This window comes from Phlebotomus argentipes, unplaced genomic scaffold (genome assembly GCF_947086385.1).
Source record: "Phlebotomus argentipes unplaced genomic scaffold, Phlebotomus argentipes genome assembly scaffold_4, whole genome shotgun sequence".
NCBI lineage: Eukaryota > Metazoa > Arthropoda > Insecta > Diptera > Psychodidae > Phlebotomus > Phlebotomus argentipes.
The window spans coordinates 11,539,419-11,557,182 of record NW_026776174.1 but is presented as its reverse complement, the minus strand read 5'-3'; the positions used below and the strand labels follow the sequence as shown (position 1 = coordinate 11,557,182).

At 41.1% G+C, this 17,764-nt stretch overlaps 3 protein-coding genes across 4 annotated transcripts in view; 2 read left to right on the top strand and 1 right to left on the bottom strand.

Annotated features, from left to right (window-relative positions):
* Positions 1 to 17,764, bottom strand: part of LOC132257409 (uncharacterized) — a 45,510-nt gene that overhangs the window by 5,106 nt on the left and 22,640 nt on the right. For both annotated transcript variants that reach the window (XM_059754294.1, XM_059754295.1), the window contains exons 3-4: positions 6,130 to 6,255; positions 3,386 to 3,587 (exon numbers count right to left, since the gene is read on the bottom strand). In XM_059754294.1, the coding sequence (XP_059610277.1) occupies positions 3,386 to 3,587; positions 6,130 to 6,255 (328 nt within the window). The remainder of the gene's footprint in view (positions 1 to 3,385; positions 3,588 to 6,129; positions 6,256 to 17,764) is intronic.
* On the top strand, positions 8,249 to 9,434 carry LOC132257410 (uncharacterized). Its single transcript, XM_059754296.1, has 2 exons — positions 8,249 to 8,429; positions 8,492 to 9,434. The coding sequence occupies exons 1-2, from the start codon at positions 8,257 to 8,259 to the stop codon at positions 9,312 to 9,314; spliced, it is 996 nt and encodes a 331-aa protein (XP_059610279.1). The 5' UTR covers positions 8,249 to 8,256; the 3' UTR covers positions 9,315 to 9,434.
* LOC132257411 (uncharacterized) lies at positions 9,768 to 10,926 on the top strand. Its single transcript, XM_059754297.1, has 2 exons — positions 9,768 to 10,028; positions 10,093 to 10,926. Exons 1-2 carry the CDS (start codon positions 9,799 to 9,801, stop codon positions 10,838 to 10,840), a joined length of 978 nt encoding a protein of 325 aa, XP_059610280.1. The 5' UTR covers positions 9,768 to 9,798; the 3' UTR covers positions 10,841 to 10,926.

Here is a 17,764-nt window from a genome sequence, read left to right as displayed (position 1 = left end):
ATTGTAACCACTTCCTTCATCCGCGTGGCACTCCTTTCAAAGGCTCCCCGACGAAGAGAGGCAAACTCGTGAAAGAAGTCCAAGAGATATCATAAAACTGATGTACACAAGTGGCTTTAGTGAATTTTCTAGGTTGATGATAACAATTTCCACACTCGAAAATTTACGTCACACTACTAATGACTGCCACGGAGTACATCAATTGCAGGAGGAACAGGCGGACAGAGCATGAGAGGACATAAAAGTAATTTATATGGTTCACCACAATGACCAAGAAAGTCAATGGCAGAGGGATTGTGTCGCCAAGGAGGGGACAAGAGACCATATTGATGATGATTTTCATCTTTCTGCTCACACGGAAAGAAAGGGATGCTCGTCGGTCACTCCTTCTTGATCAGACAAAATCACCTTTCACGAAAATTCCCTTATTTCCCAGAAAGGGAGAACCGATGGGTATTTCTTATCTCTCGCAGATTCATCCAGAGCAGAGGTGGAATTGCCAAGTGCTCAAGTCAGAGTCTGATTCTGAGTTGAACCAGTGAAATATCTTGTAATCTTATAGGTAAATTTATTTGCTTTAAAGGAAAATTTCTCGCATGATTCTGATTAAGAGATACATTTGCAGTGTTTGCATCACTCGAACTTAATGTTATTAGTGAAGTCGGAGACGAGAGACAGATTCTGACCTGTTCACTCTGTGCTTCGCCCCCAGAATTGCACACACGAGATTAAGCGACTCAGCAGCGAATCTCGGAAATTGATTTTATACATCATGAAGGATTTTCGGGAGGCGAAGGGGAGGTGAAAACGACAAAGTAGTAAGACATCCCTCTTCAGCAACAATAAATAGTCTATTGTGTGACTTTTATTGTGTTCAGTTTCGATTCATCAAATTGGCAGCGGGTGTGAGACACCCGCGATCGGAGGCTGAGCTTTAAAGACATCAAATATTGGAATGATAAGAAGCGCTAAGCTCTGTGCGATACATTGCGGAATTAGATTTCAATCTCCATCGAGAGTAAATTGAAAAGTTGATTCTCCACATGGATTTCCTCGCTCCACTTTCCTCCCAACTGTGACATCAGCATGACGAGCAATGGACAGAAGGAGATATAATCTTGTGAGGAATCGCTCTGTTCGATTTCACTCCCAAAACCCATGAGTTTTCCTTCCCCTTCCACTCTGCAAATCACGCGAGAGAACCTAAATAAATAGAAAATGTGCACCCTTTTCGGGGATTTGATGTGCATATTTTTCCAATTCAGCACTGACACTTATCGAGTTGCCTCCATATGCGCAAAGGGATAAAGACATTCCCATTTCTATTTGACTAGTCCTGAACAATAAGCTCAATTTGCAGTATTCCTCCATTGTTTGTTCTCTCCCCGAATTTCTCTATCTCAGACTGTCCGATTTGGCATTCGACGTCCCCATTTTTGGCGTTCATCCCAATCTCTGCATGCGGAAAAAATGGTAATGTTCCGATGAAAATTCTCTCTGACGGTGACTTTAATTGTTGTCATTCATCCTCCGTGGTTGATGATGGAAATGCGCCACAAAAAACAATTCCACCACGGAAAATACCATCGACATTTGATTACCTTTGCAATCTGGAAAATACCACGAAGCCTTGGACTCATAAATCAGGAAAAATGTGTCAGAAACATGTTATACATATTTCCAGCATTTCCAGCCAGAGAAGCAAAAAAAGCACTATTTGGGGTGTAATACTCAAAGGGTTGGAGGAGGAAAATGAAACTGTCGCCTCACTTGTCGATTTCTACAAAAATTGATTTATCCCTAAGAATAGATATTCCCATGAATTTGTCAGTTTTTTTTCTATAAGTCACGCTTATGCAAAGCACAAGAAACACATGTGTGACTTTTTCACTCCCCAAAGAGAGAACTGAAGAACCGAAAAGCCACACATTTCAGGCACAGAATTTTAATATTACACTCCTTCAGCCCTTCTCCAGTGCCTTTTTGTACACGCCACTTGACAATTTTCAAGAGTGAATGTTTGCTTTTATCTCGCTAATGATTCAACTTTCGTACAATTTCAATCGCAAAATCGTGAAATTTATACTTTGTCGAGTTACTGAATTTAACTCAACAAACAGAGCGAAAGTTTACAGTGGATTAATTTTAGAAAGGGGAAATGGAAAAGCTACTGAAAGTCCTTATCAGCTATTGTGGTGTGTTTCGCTGCTAGGAATTATGGGACTTTATAAATGTTGCGAAGCATTGCAAGGTAAATAGATGGGAATGCATTCAATTGGCACTCTCTGCAGTCGCTTTTTTCCACTCAGAATCTCCCCTTTGACCACGAATTGCATGCACTTCGAATGAAATCTGCAGTGATGGTAAAATAATAATGGTAAGGGTGAAAAGCACAGCATTGTTGAAATGCAAATTTATGACCATTCTCTCTTGCATAATTTCTCTAAACTCACACTGCATTTAATTGCATATTGACTAAATTCACCCAATCGCTGTGCATTTACGGCATTTACAACAATGCCACTGACATAAATGAAATGCAACTCTCGGCATATTCAATCAACGTGTTATCAGCGAGATTTGGCAGGAAATCCCCGCAAACAATGCACACAAAATAACTGCACAGTCGGAGCTTTTAAAGGAAGTTGTGTAGCACCCACTGTTTTAAAGCCAAAAATGTACAAAATTAATTTCCACCCCTCTTGGCAATATAATTTCCCAATTTACTACATTTATCATTAATATGAACAAATTGGCAATTAACAAATACAAATGAAATGCCGTTGGATTTAGTGATATTTTGCATTATGCACCAGATAATTAGTAATCAATTTGGTCAGATAATATAATAACCAACAATCAGATTTATAATCGAATTCCATATTCATGTAGCAAATTATTTTGGTGTTTGCAGCAAATTCCATTGTTATGACCGCTCTTTGCGCAGCTCTTTTTCCAGCATCACCCGATAAAATTACCATATTCAATTTCACCAGTTCAGCGCTAAATCTCAATTTACCACGAGTTTCCCCACTCAATTGCTGGGTCTTCGATGGAATTTCATTATCACAGTAACTATGTGCAAGCGCCCCCAAAGCATCAATCATTTCCCTCCGAAAGTGACGCTGCAGATGCTGACCGGCGGGATTTTAAAGCGCGGTGGAAAAGAGGGTGATAATTGGGCTTTTCGAGGGCATTATCGCAGTATTTACATATAGTGAAATGATAATGTTGTGCCTGTGTGTCTCTAATTGTTATTGCATACTAAGCACTTGAGAGTTACATTAATGCGACGGCGGGTAATTTTGTGCAAATCCCTCTTGACCGTATGTTGGAAAAATCAATTAACCACGAGGAGACTTTCACCCTTTTGCCATTTGCATACCTGAATCACTGCAGAGGCGATTGTAGGGCTTGAAGTTGCCGAGTGATGTTGGCCTCTTTGACTGCTCTCGCCTTCCTGTCCTGTGTTGCCTCTTCGAGTCCTTGGGATTGCTGTAGCCTTCGACGACTTTCACGGGCGGCTGAGGCGCTGGCTGCGGTGTGAGTGTTGCCTTTGCCGGATTTCCTGGATCTGCAAATGTCACCTGCGGAAGAGAATACGCCATAAGCGTTCCGAGTACAAAATATGTGGTTTTCAGCACAGTTTTCAATGCAAAGCATACAGAACCGAGAATTTATGGTATTTTTCACGAATCATTCTTGAAAATCTGAAACATTGACGTAGCAAAGCATTTTCCAAATCTATTTTAGACTACAATCGTGGCTATAATTTACCCAGAGAAATTAAATGTTTTCTCCACTGCGAGTGTTGAAAATCACATTGATATTTCTTGAAGGCTCTTATTATCTTCCAATTGAGTTGAATTATGCAAAGAAATTGATCGTATTGAACGGCAATATCAAGAAATCGTTGATAAACCCAAAAAATCACCCCAAAATTTAGGTACGAATTGAAATGTTTACGCACTCTAAAGCGAAAGTGCGGCATAAACTCTTTGTGAGCAAGTTTTAAATTTGCCACGATGAAGAGTCAACTCATGGCTTTTTGTGCAGACGACGGCGAAAAGGATTTCACCTGGCTCTCTGTTGAGTGATGACAAGCATGTAAATGAGCATTTTAGAGTGGCAAAAAATAAATGAATCCCCATGAAAGTGTCCTGAAAGTCCTGGATATTTTATTTTTCTCACGTCGCCCACATTTATTGCACCTGTTTATCAGCATAATTCTGTCTGTGCGCACTATTTACTAGAGTTTCTATTTACGACTAATTTAGTTCAATTCATTCGCGAGTGTGTCCGGAAAATACTGCATTAAAGCTCTGAACAAACATTAAGAATAATTTAATGAATTTAGTTCTGAAAGCACATGAATTCAAGATACGAAAGCACCTGACTGACGCGATGAAATGCTTCCTGCCGAATTAATTTCTCTCGACATTCCATCGTTTTGAGTTGAGCAACACTTCAAATATTTCCCTGAAGATTCTCTCCGCTTCAATTGCACTCCAAATTCATTCCTAATAATAATTTATCTCGAAATTTCATTAAAAGCCCAGTGATTTCGCTCAACACGTTGCGTTGAGAGCAAATTTAATGACACTCCACAAACTGCACAGGATGATTTTAATTGCATTTCATATTTTCACGCTAAGATGAACCTTTAATCGAATTCCCTCGGGAGCCATTGCCCTGAATTCGCTTGCGAATGTAGCATTTGCTCTGCAATCGCACCAGCAGACGCCCAAGAGGGGCGATTTGAGAGTGTTTTGAAGACAGATAATTACGGGGAATTTTTCTATCCGCCCTGACGAACGCGTCTGGCGTTGAAGATGAAATTGTTTCGCCTTGCATTAATCACGCTAAATTGGGAATAATTTATGGTGGACTGTTTTCGATGGAGATACAATATTGCGGCGCATCATTTAAGAAATTGCCAATGTACCAAAGGCACAGAATTTAATTAAGCAAATGGGATCTGTTATCAAAAAAGGGGAGAGATGATTATTTTGGGGTGTCACAGCGATGATGAAGTGCTCTGCACAAGGATTGCCACGAGATATCCTTTCTGTTGCCTGTGCAATTAAAGTGAAATACACACGATGAGTTAATTCCATGCATTATCTGATTTGCGTGACTGTAATTTGATGTTTAATTTTCAATATACTCTAATGGCAATTCATTAAAATTCATTCCATTCATCACACGCCAGTGAGAATGACTGTCATCAGTGCTGATTGGCTTTCCCGTTAAATTTCGCGGTCCATTTCTGAATGAAAAAAAAAACTCCTTTTCCAGCCAATTTCTCTCTCGCTCGTTCAATTTAGAGCGTTGCGATAAGAGTGAGAGATAAAATATTCATAAATGCAAAATTGGTGTGACAAATGAGACATTTCCACCCTCCGAAATGGCCGACTTCTCATATGTTTCCGTGACATGTGAGGAAAGAGTGATTGGCCGATTTTGGGAGCACCGCTGGAGGCTCAGCTCAATCACCTTGCGACCACCGCCGTGAAAATCATTAAAAATAATAGCTGTCATCCATAATTGGCGGAAGGGAGGCGTGGAAAATGAATGCGATATGTGGAAATTTGTAGTATTTATGCGAGGAAATGGACAAAATTATGAAATGATACCCAAGCTTTTGGGTCGGTCCATTTTTTACCTCTCGCTCTGATATTTATGGTCACAATCCACCCACAAACCATGCACATACTGACCGTGTTGTAATCCAGGGTCTCTTCTAAATTCACAGAATTGCTACCTGTGGCCCTAGGAAGGGCTTTGTCGGTTTATCTGAATTTCCGCGAATTCGCCTTGCATTCGAGGCTTTAACTGGAAATTACAAACCCACGGCTTTAATGTGAATATCCCGAAAGGGCTGAAAAAGGGGATTTTTTTCTTCACCCCAGCGGCGTTTTATGGCTGAGCTTGGTTTTATGTGCAATTCACGAGAAATTCCACCGCGGGCAGAAATAGCGACAAAGCCTTGTGTTTTGCCCACAATAATTGTTAGCATATCGTCGTCAGTTGCGACAATTCTGCTATTACAAGAACTCACACGTTCTCAATATCACAGGATCGAGTGACAAAATATATAACATTTGTTATACTTAATGCTAAACTTACGTGTTCTGATAAGGGGCTCGGTGTTGTCCAATTGTTTGGCACAAGATCGACCAAGCAAGGATCAAAACTGGACGGCCGTTTCTTTACAAAGTCAACTGGCAGGCTGTAATCATCACAGATGGAGATCTGCAAAGAGAAGGAGAGGAGAGTTAAGCTCCTTAACTACACTTTCCTAATTACTTCATTACACCTTAGATTTCTTTTTGCGTCCCTTTGCAATAGAGGCACGACATTTAATTAAATATTTTATTAATATGGCACATTGAGACACAGAGAGAGAGAGAAAGACACTGTAATTAAAGACTCAGCCAAGTACAAATTTTCCGCCATAACAAAAGGATTGGACGGGAAATTTACAACCCTCTCACTCTCTCACTGTATGTTCTTGACAAGCTCCATTATTGCGTCGTTTGAATTATGAAGTAGAACATAGACAGCGCTTGAGATTTCATATTTACCGTCCGGAGGAGAAGCAGCGAGAGAGAAGAATTAATAATAAAAAAGCACTTATCAGGAATCAAGATAGAAGTCATGCTGCAAAGGTGCAAAGTGTGTGTAATACCGAACTTACAACTTCTACACTTTTGCAACCATTAAGTGCCGGAGGAGTTTAGGAAATTTACGAGTAGACACACTATAATGTAGTTTCTTTTATCACATTTTCCCTTTAATAAAGTGGCAAGATCTCGTGCGGCTATCTCGAGACTGCAGTCACAGTTCCACCGTGAGCAGTCTCGTGTATGTAAATTACCTTCAGCCCAGCTAAGGCTGAAGAGGGAGAAGTGCGATGTCACCAGTTAGTACTGCTTAATCGATTAAACGGAGCGAAAAAGGGGTTACTTTCAACAGGACTCCTTCTCAACATTGCCAGGATCTGAAAATTATAAATTCTACGACGATTTAGAACGTCATTTTTATTGAAGTAATTATAACTTCTCTCCCTCCCGCAATTCACCCGCAAGCCTGGGAAAAGCTTTAATCGTTCCACGGCTTAAAACCATGCGCCATTTACATATTTGCGCCGTAAATAACATTTAAGGGCGTCTCACACTTTCTTCATCGCGTTTTGGGTGCAAAATTGTATCCAGAAAATCCAATAAGTCTGCTGTAGACTCGATTTCGCAGCACATCCGGAATGCCATCGAAAGTGTGCATGAATTTAACACCCACGAGTCGCGCTCATAGTCGAAGAGCGGATGAGATATCAGCTTTATTGAATTTGGGTGAGCTTTTAAGCATCCGATGATGGGCGGGATGGATAACCCGCAAAGTGATACACTCAACCGCCACATTGCAAAGTTCCTGCGAAAACACGCCTCGTCGAGGGGAGAAATCCATCCTGACCGAGCGAAATATACTCCACAATGCAAGACAACTTCCCAAAAACGCCCCAAATTGTGGATTCGAGCCCTAAAAAAGGTGGGTTTATGTTGGATGATAAATGCCAAGGGTCAAAATTAAATAATAAACACAAATAATACGGAGCAACATGGAGTGAAAGTCTCGCTTTCATGAGTAAAGATTGGGATTAAATTTTAGAAGGGTTGTGTGACACTTTTTGGGCACGCAAGCCTCTTTGGAGGTGTTTCATAGAAGCTGAATTAATGAAAATCAAAGAGATTGTGGGATTTTCGAATGAGATTTATTAAATTTCACTTTGATTTTAGAGGGATTTGGTCTTTAAAGGATTGTTCAGTCAATCGATATCATTCGAAATGATATTGAAATCGTTTGAATATTAAACAACCCCACAATAATTCACGTTTTATTTAACAACAATATTCCCTTGACCATTGAGTACACTTGTTACTCCTTCACGATTCAACAAGGGAGAGCCGATGGCCAGAATTCATGAGGGGATGACTAGATGAACATCCCCGATATCAAGAGACATCGTCAGGTCGAGTGAAGGGTGTGATTTAATTACAAATATTTGCTATCTTTGGAATTCAAAATCTCCCGCAGTGTGATTTATTGCCGTCCCAGAACGTGACACTCTTCCAGTTGATAAGGAGTCTATTTTTAGACACTCTTTTCCTGGATCTGTCACGAAATTGCAGTCACGAGAATTGGTGAAAAGTTTCCAAACCCACGAAAGCACTTCATAACGTTTCTGACCATCTCAGCATGAAGGCGTTTATAGTTATTTCTCTGGCAGTTCTTGCCACTTTGGCCAGTGGTGGGAATGTTCCTGGCGATGGCGTGATTGGATCCAAGCAAGCCCTGAGACTCAGTCTGCAGAATCCCGGAGATGTTTACTTGGTCACGAACTTCATGGCCTGCCTCCATGCATACTCTTGGTAAGAACGGACAAATTCTTTTAGCGATTGCAGCTAGTTTTTAACACAATATTTCTCAGCAGCATGGACACGGCGCTCAGCCTGGAGATGGACTCTCCTCTGGGATTCCTCGCTCAGAATGTCTTCATCTACGAGTACGACGGCTATCTTGTGTTCTTCAACCAGATCAATGCGAAGCTGCTGTTCATGCTGCCCGCAGCCAAGATGAAGGAAGTTCTGACACTGGTCAACGTGACTGCGGATCTCAACAGATTGTCTCTGGCTGTTGCCTTCAACTCCTATCTTGGCATCAACAATGCGAAGCAGACCAAGAACTGCGTGGAGATGTTCAACTACGTCGGAAACGTCTTGGCCGAGCTGATTGGAGTCGGCTGCAAACCCACAGCTGCAGTGAACCTCCTGGGACTCCTCAATCTCTACACCGTCTTCCCCAACGACCTGGTCGTGCTGCAGCCCTACAGCCCTGTCAAGAACTTGCTGGTTGAGTCTGCGTCGGATTTGGCGCTGCTCATCGCTCGCTGCTCCATCGTCGTGGACGCCGCTGCGTTCTACAACAAGAATTTCCTCTTCCAGGACATCATCTTCCCGGGCAAGACTCTCAGTGGCAACAAAATTGGCAATATACTTGGTAACAAGGATATTCTCGCCAAAGTACCGTATCTCTTGAAGCACATCCTGTACAATTTGCCCTATCACGATGTGTATGAGTTTTTGGTGAATCTCTTAGTAACTGTCACTCTCGATTCTAAGCCTCTGGAATTGTATGAAGATTTCTTCTCGCTTGTCGCTCTAAGCGGATATAAACACAAAAATGACTATGAAACTACTACTTATTACAGTACTACAGAAGCAGAAACAACCACAGAGTACGATTGGGGCAAATGAAGATAAAAAAAAGTAAATGATTATTAACTTAATGCAAGTGTAGGGATTTCGAAGACACATGTAATATTCTTGTAAACCCAAAATAGATATTGAGAAATAAAGAAAGACATATTTTGCAAACGGAAGTTTTTTGTCTTTTTATGGCTTCAGAGGAACTTGCGTTGGAAACAAGATATTTCGATCAATATATTGATATAATCAGCATCATCGGCATGACAACATGCTAATAATACTGACGATAAGGGGACATGCACATTCATGATCCAGAAACGTGACTTAGTGGTTTCTAAGGCGCTTCACTGCTGTGTTTTATGATCAACACAAGTCCTAAGGATTCGTTGAGTTAGAAACAAGCTGATTTGGCTGATCGTGTCAGCGTGTCACGATCAAAAAGCTTTTGCTGGTGGAAGGGATGACGTGTGATTTGGACAAGGCAATATTTTAAGCGAGAACTTCCCCAGAAATCTTCAGTCTTTAAGATATCATGAAGGTATTCGGACAGAATATTCCAGTCTTTGCGCTGCTCTTGGCAGTTCTTGCCATTCAGTGTGTTAATTGTCAGCACAAGGCTTACAACGACCACAAGGGATACAAGGATCACAAGGATTACAAGCAAACTCATCATGTCCAGGCAGATGCGAAAGTAGACACTTGCCAGGCTGGCGATTACTACATCCTCTCACATATCTTGGGACTTTTCACCGCCTACGCTAAGTAAGTCTTTTGCCACCATTTTATTCTGCAGTTTTCGAAATAACATCGGAAACTCCCTCTACAGGAAATACCACGGATTCCAAGTGACCAAAGATTGTCCCCTGGATCTGCTGTCTAACCAGTATTTCGCCCACACGGACGGCGAACATGTCTACTTCTTCAAGAGATCCACCGGAACTGTCAACGTGATTCTTAACCAGGATGCCATGAATTACTACGTCAACTCCCTGAGTCCAGTCGACGTTGAGTTCTGCTTCAATGAATTCGTCGGCGTTGACGGAGCCACTCTGTCTCCAGCCACAGCAACTCTGGGTGAGAACCTGAAGGTTCTGCTGGTCAACATGCTGGATCAGCGCAACAAGTACAGGCTGTTCATCAACTTCAACGGAGCTGTCCTCTACCCCGAGTTCCTGCCCCAGCACGGCTACTACCTCAATTCCAAGACATCTGCCCTCTGTGACCTTGTTGACGTGAAGGATGTCATGGAGTTCATGCACTTGCTGGATGATCAGAGCTCTATTGTTGTCTACTTGCGCCAACTCACCGCAAGCTTGGATGTCGGCTCCAATCAGCTGGACTACGTTCTGCCCAATCACGATGCTTGCTGGAAGTACGTCTTCGGATACTTGTCATTTGTCGACACTCTGCCTAATGAGCTCAAGACGCTGTACTACGAGGCTGGCCTCTCCACCAAGAAGGTCGATTTCGACAAGCTCGCTTTGGTCAGTTTGACTGTGAGCGGACTTTATACACAACTCAAGGATTGGCTGTACAAGCTCTGGGTTGATAAATACACCAAACATGGATACTAAGAAGACAATTGATGACAACCAACGCAAATTAAGATACCTGGCAACCAAAATGTAACATTCAAATAAAGCAATGAGTGAAAATGAAACCTTTTGGGTTTGAGGTAACTTTCTCTGAATTGTCCAAATTGCCCAATTTCAATATACTTTTCCGATATTCTCACACACCCTTGCATATCCAAAGTCCCCTCCGTTGAAGACGTTGAAAGGTAGAACGCATAAGCTGAGAAGCATAACATGGTTTAGGAGTAGTTTGTACTTCTTTTGCACCCTTCACTGGGCAACTTCCGCAGGGTGTTTGCGTACACTTTGAACTCAATAAAAACAACAATTTATAAAGCTCTAATTACAATGATATTCAGGGAGGAAAGTAAACAGAAACACGGTGGGTGTGAAAGGGGGAAAACATGACGAAGGGTTCATCAATAAGAAGGTACACTTTGCCAGAGTCCGCAAAGTTATTGGCGGTGGCAGATAAATGACCCTCTCAGGTTGCAACTGTGGCACAACTCCCAATCAATCTTGATCATTTGCCACCAGAGAAAATGAGAAGAAATTCACTTTTCTGATGAATAGATAAGGTGGAGAGTTGTTTTATGAGTCACAGGATTGAACCAATCAATATTCTTTTCATCCTCGCGCCTTGTGGTGAATGAAGGGATGAGAGGAGAATGTATTGGAAATCCCATTACCACTCCCAGGATTACCGCCAGCCGTATATTGCGAATATGGGATTGAAAAGAAACCAGTGAGATATTTGTTGCGGGATGATTTGTTGAAATGATTTTAATGGAGTTGTTGCTCCTCTTCGTCATCACTCGCAAGTATTGATTTTACACTCTTCCACGGCACGAGGAACGTGAGGAATTTTCCACACTGTGCCGTAAAGACACTGATGAGCATTTTCGCAGGGCCTCATAAGGCATATTGCTCCTAAATTGTGGTAATTTTCACGAAACAGTCTATTAAACATTTATGTAGTTTTCAGTCATGAAACCTCAGGCAAATTTACTGCATACCATGATTTTATTCAGCATTTTATGTCAGCAGCAGTGACTTCATAAATATTTATACATATTGTGATACTCGGCAAAACCCTCTAAAAACATTTTGCCAGCATCAGGCAAAGTTCCACTCAAAAGGGAAAATTATTCCACATTTTAATTTCACCCCTTGAGTATGCTCAAGTCGTCTCAAGGAGTGACTGAAAGGTGAGAGACTGCTAAAAGAGCATTTACATCAGCACTTTTGTCTCTTCTGCAAATAATTAATTCGATGCTCATTGCATTTCTTTTGCCCTCGTCAAACTGCAGACTTGGCACAAGTTGGTTTCCCAACAAGTAATTCAATTAGTTCATTTGTTGTTCTTTCTTGTGCGACATAAGAACCTTTCTGAGGTTCACAAATTGAAAGATTTGTGTTCATTAAGACTTCCGGTGAGTGAAAATTCACCTCATTGTTTCACGTTTAGAGATTTTTCTTGTCTCCCAAAGGAGATAAAAAAAAACAATATCGAGAGAAAATTCTTCCTCATTTCACATTCCGTGAGATGAGATTTATTTCTTGTACACGAAACTTCTCTCTGCCCATGAGAAAATGACTGAAATCAATTGTATTTTCCTGCAATAAATTTCCAACGCGCCATATTAAAAATTCACCCCTGAATACAATGCAATTGGAATTCTTGGTGTTGTCTCTCTTGTTTTCTATGCCTCTTCCCCCCCACTTCACGATCCATTCTTCATGGCTCTCTGGAGTGGCCCATAAAAAAGGAGCAACACACTCCAAAGGAATTCCTACTAGGACATAAAAAGAGAAGGAAAAGTAGACGCAAATAAACGTGTTAAGAAGAAATAAATTTAAAACCATCTATTTTCGCCCCTTTCACTTCCACCCTCTCAGATCTGCACGGTTCTCACGAAATGAGACGATTGATGGTGAAATTTGGCAAGCAATATGTTGACGGGCGAGAAGGTCCAATTTATAAATAGACGCACTTTCACCAATTTGTCGACTAAGCAGAATAACCGATTTTCAACGAGACGGAAACAGGAAAATTATCCAACTAACAATAGAAGGTGAGAAAACTCCCCCCGAAGATGTGGTTGTAAAGTGAATGCTCTGATTTTTTACTTCGCCATCCGAGCTTCTTGGCAATCAACTTGGAATCCACTTTGCATGATGTGCCAAAGCAAATTATCCATAAAACTTTATGGCCTGGAAACTGTCGATTGAGTGAGTGTGCATATCATTACGATTTGGCGTCAATTAGGCATTCCACCTTGGCAGAATGGTAAAGATACGGACAGAAATTCGTCTTTAGAACACTCTCTTCAATCAATGGCGAATTAATGAGTCTTGCGCGTTAATTCAAATTTAACTGCGTCACGACTTTATTGATTTCTACACATAATTCCCTGAGGCTCGCTTCGTAACAAATAAGAAGGAAATTTATTGTTATTCATCGAAAAGTGTTTGCAAGAGAGGTTGGAAGTTGCGAGGATGAAAAACAAACAAACTCGCACCCTTGAAATTGAATGCTAGAACTTCTACACATCATGAAAGTCAAGACTTTTTCATTCTCCTCTCTCTTTCTCTCTCTCTCTCTCTGAATGGTGGAATCAATTTTTATAATGTGAAAACACATCTCAAAATGCTTCAGCCTCTCCATTGTTTCGGCACCACCTGTAAGAAGCACCACAGAAAGCGAGGGTGTGCAGAGAAATGACTTTTCCCATTGGAAACTTTTCAAATAAAGAACATAAATTGTCAACTTTCTTCTTCTGTCTCTCCTCGCGTCCCACAAAATGTATGTATAACTTCTCCCACATTCACAACCGTCTTTTTTTCCCGCCGCCAATGTGAATAAAATGCGTGAATTTTTCCGTCTATCGCCTCCCCTTATGAAAACCACCCAGTAAAATACTGATTGCATCCATGCGAGCTTGAAACACGTTCTTTTTGTCAAGCTTTTTTGCTCGCTCGCCCGTCTTCAGTGGATCATTTTTGATGTGACATGCTCAGAAAAAGTGTTATGACTCTCCGCCGCAATCCACATGATACGGCGCAAAGTATATTGTGCAAATATTTATCATGAATTATGAGTGTTGAGTCATGCGAGGAAAAAGTGACTGATTCGCCCTTCCATCGTCTTGAGACATGCCAAGAAAATCATTTTCTGAGTGCCCATAAAGCCCAGCAAGAGAAGCGACTTTTTGCCAAGGATTTCCCTGCCATAGATTCCACGCACTAAGACGTCTCTTATCGGCACAAAGCTGAGAAACTTGCCACTGATTTTGCGGAAATATTCCACAGCATAAAATCACATTATATTTTATGTCTCCATATAACCATACAAGAGTGAAAAAGCATAATTTGACGGAAGTTGCCACATGAATTTGGATGTGAGGCCTGAGAAAAAACCCCCTCGACCCAAACTCAACTCACGAGAGACGAGTAATTGGATAGTCGAAGAAGAAATATGGCGTTTCACCCCCAAAAAACTGAGAGAGAGAGGGAGAGATTCAACAGAAATTATTGATACTCTGAGCCGCACTTTAATACATTTTTGGATTGGGTCCAACAAGCACGAAAACACTATCAGTTTCGTAGGCCCTTTTCACGAACATCCACAGTAAATTGGACGCGATAAATAGCATATCGAAATAGGTTTAAAGTTATACTTTTTACGCTCTTTCGCCCCACGATAAAGTTCACCGCCACGGAAATGATAAATGGCTTTTGGCAAATGGCGAAGGAAGAGGAAAGAATTTATATATGAACGAACCCACCTAAGCGATTACATTATACAGCGGAATTTGAGGGAAAAACGCATATTAAAGTTGATGTGCATAGAGATTACAATGTGAACGAGATTGTCCTTTAAATTGCAGATATTTTGTGTTGTCATTTGGTTTAATGCAGAAAAGAGCAGAGGTATTGCAAAGTTTCATTGAACTAAGACCTCAACCGTGCAAAATAGTCCCGTTTTCCCCTATTTAGATATGAACTTTTATATGGACAGTCGGAAATCCCAATGAAAGCACAAATATCGTGTCGAGAGCATATTTACAAAAGGGGAGACACAGCATTTCATGTGTCAGTTTCGAATTCTATCCCTGGCCGAAGGATTGCGCGAAAGGCCCGAAGACAAACAATTTGCCAGAGAGAGCAAAAATAAACAGAATTTAATTGATTGCTTTTGTCACTATATGTGGTCCATTTCGCACTCACTAATCCAGCACAACGGGCTTGCTTGATTGAAGCCCACAATTAATCGCAAGGGCAGCGAATTGCAGGGCGAGTTCCTCCAGATTGAATTAATGGTTATGCGAGAGGCAAGAAAATATGATTAATTCTAGAGGAAACCACATAAATAATACCGGATTCCCGGATGTGTCACACCCATAAATTATTTGCAATCAGCGAAAGTGTTCTCAAGTACATCGCGCTCCCCAGTTTTCGCCTGAGGAGCAAAGCTCTAGGGCATTCCTTCACATCCCCTTCGACGAGGTGTTTGATTTTTATTTACAACGCATCAGGGGTGATCCTGAGCACTGGCTGAACAGGATTCGTGCATCATCCCCACTATATCGCCCGAGGATCTGTCGGGAAATCCTCTTTTACATGCCCTAGATAAATAAAACCGACACAATTGAAGCCTGAGGAGATTCTTGATATGGTGTAGATTCTGTGAGTCATGTGTCATGCACAGAAGGAGATTCGCTGTGTGAAGAGCTCGCAATTTGTGCACCACTTGAACTTCATTTGTGGCATTTGAGATTTAGATCAAACTCCTGGCTTCCTGGATACTCTCACTCCTAATGTTGGGTATTTATCACAAAAGGCCCCGGAGACGCCTCGTTATAAAAATGTGTCATGAAAATCCTCTTCAGCCTGTCAAGCGGGGGTGGAGAAGTGCAGAAAAAAGATCGGTGTATTTTATGAAAAAGAGATTACGCAAGTAATTGAGGAGTGGAATGATGATGAAGCATAAGTAAATTACGGTAATAATTGCTGCCGCTTCTCACAGGCTCATTTTTTATTTCATTATGCACGGGATTTATTTTTTCCTCTTGAAAACACATTTGCGCGCACAAGGGAGAAGATGAATAATTGGTGGAGATTAAAGTTGTCATTACATCATTTCTGACTGACATCCTGCACAAAGGGATGCGCGTCTCACATCACTTAATTCATCCCCTTTTCGCGTGCTTTTTTCTCCGAGAGAAAATTTATTTATTTCTTGATTAAGCGAAAAACTTTTTCCTTCACCTTCCATTTAATGCACAACGACATAAAGGGGAAAATCATTAATTATGCGCTGTGCAAACTTTTGCCAAAAAACACACACGAAAACACCGAAGAGGAAGTAGAAATGCCAGAAAACTTTCTGGAACTGTGACTCAATGTGATGCAAATAATACGCATTTAACCAATTACAAGTGACCAAAGAAAAATGCACAGAAGTCTAATTACGTTTGTGGCTGAGAATTCGCTTTAATTGCAAATTGAGGAATCTCTTTAATTACCTCAGAAAGTGTCAGCCTGAATGGAGTGAATTTATATATTTTTGATCTCCCCACAAATTCCGCACAGTGGTATAAATTCAATAAAGGCATCCCATTAATCCCATAAATGTCTTTGAGTGGCATCTCTCGAGGAGCCACAGAAACCCAATAATAATAATATATTTGACGCTGGTCTGCACCCCACTAAAGGGCTGTTAGGGAGACAAAGACTCGCATAATAGTCTGCAAGAGGTACAACGCACATGTGACACCATGAATTAATAAATAGTCCCCCATTATTGGCTTTTAAATATATGCGTGTGCCCATAAATAAGTGCTTCTGCAAGAGCTGGAATTTCTGCTCCAGCATTAATTGTAATTTTCACGTGCGCCGGTCAACAGTGGACAAAATTTATGTGTTAACTAAGCGTGGGTGTGAATGAGAGGAGATTCCATTGAAAAATCGCACTTGTGAGGGTGGAAAAAATGGGGATGAAATTCGTCTCTCAAATAGCGAAACAACTTTTCCACTCAACCGTCGACTTTTCCTCCTTCTTCATCTTAATAGAGAGAGTCAGTGGCACAAAAGGAAGCATTGAGGGACAGAAAAAGATTCCCTTTATTTCACTTAAAAGAACTCCCAACTTTTTGTATGTTTGCCAGTGGATACAAGATCACACTTCTCGAAACAGGAAACTTTCCTCCCACTCCACATTTCCACTAATGTGATTTTGTGATTCAACAGAAATTAATGTTTCTTCCCACTTTCCCTTTTCGTCTTCAATCCCTCAGCCAGAGATATTATGTTATTTTGTGTCGCTCCATTAATATTGCATGTAATCAATAGATTTGCAAATGAGCTTTTTCCTTCTTCATCTCACAACGTTACATAATTTAGCATGAAATATGCAGCATCTCTCGGATTCGGAGGGTGTATGGCGAAGCCCACCCTCCGAAACAATGAGCTTTCTTCCGTGCACTTCTCTCGTCGACCACTGCTGATGCCATCAAAATCACGTGCAATACTTTCGAGACGATTAATCTTCAATAAACGTGATTTCATCCTTCGCCATGGAACTTTGCTAACAAAGTGCCTCAGAAATTGCGGTGTGAGTTTTGTTCACCTTCATTCCAAATTCCGTCAACACCCAATTTTAATACACCACAAGAGAATGAGGCCGGGAGAGCTTTGAGCACAACATCAATTGTCTCCACATTTTGGCTAGAGTTTTACGGTGCTGTTGTTGTATTCAAAGCACCACTCACTCTAAAGCTAGTTAGCGCACACAGAAGACATTTTTGGGGATGGAGAGCCGGGAAAATATTTGTCAGGGGGAGAAATTTGTAGAGGACAAAGTTTTCCCTTAACGCCTAATTTGTACATACTCAATACAATTTCAATTTACATTATTTCTCA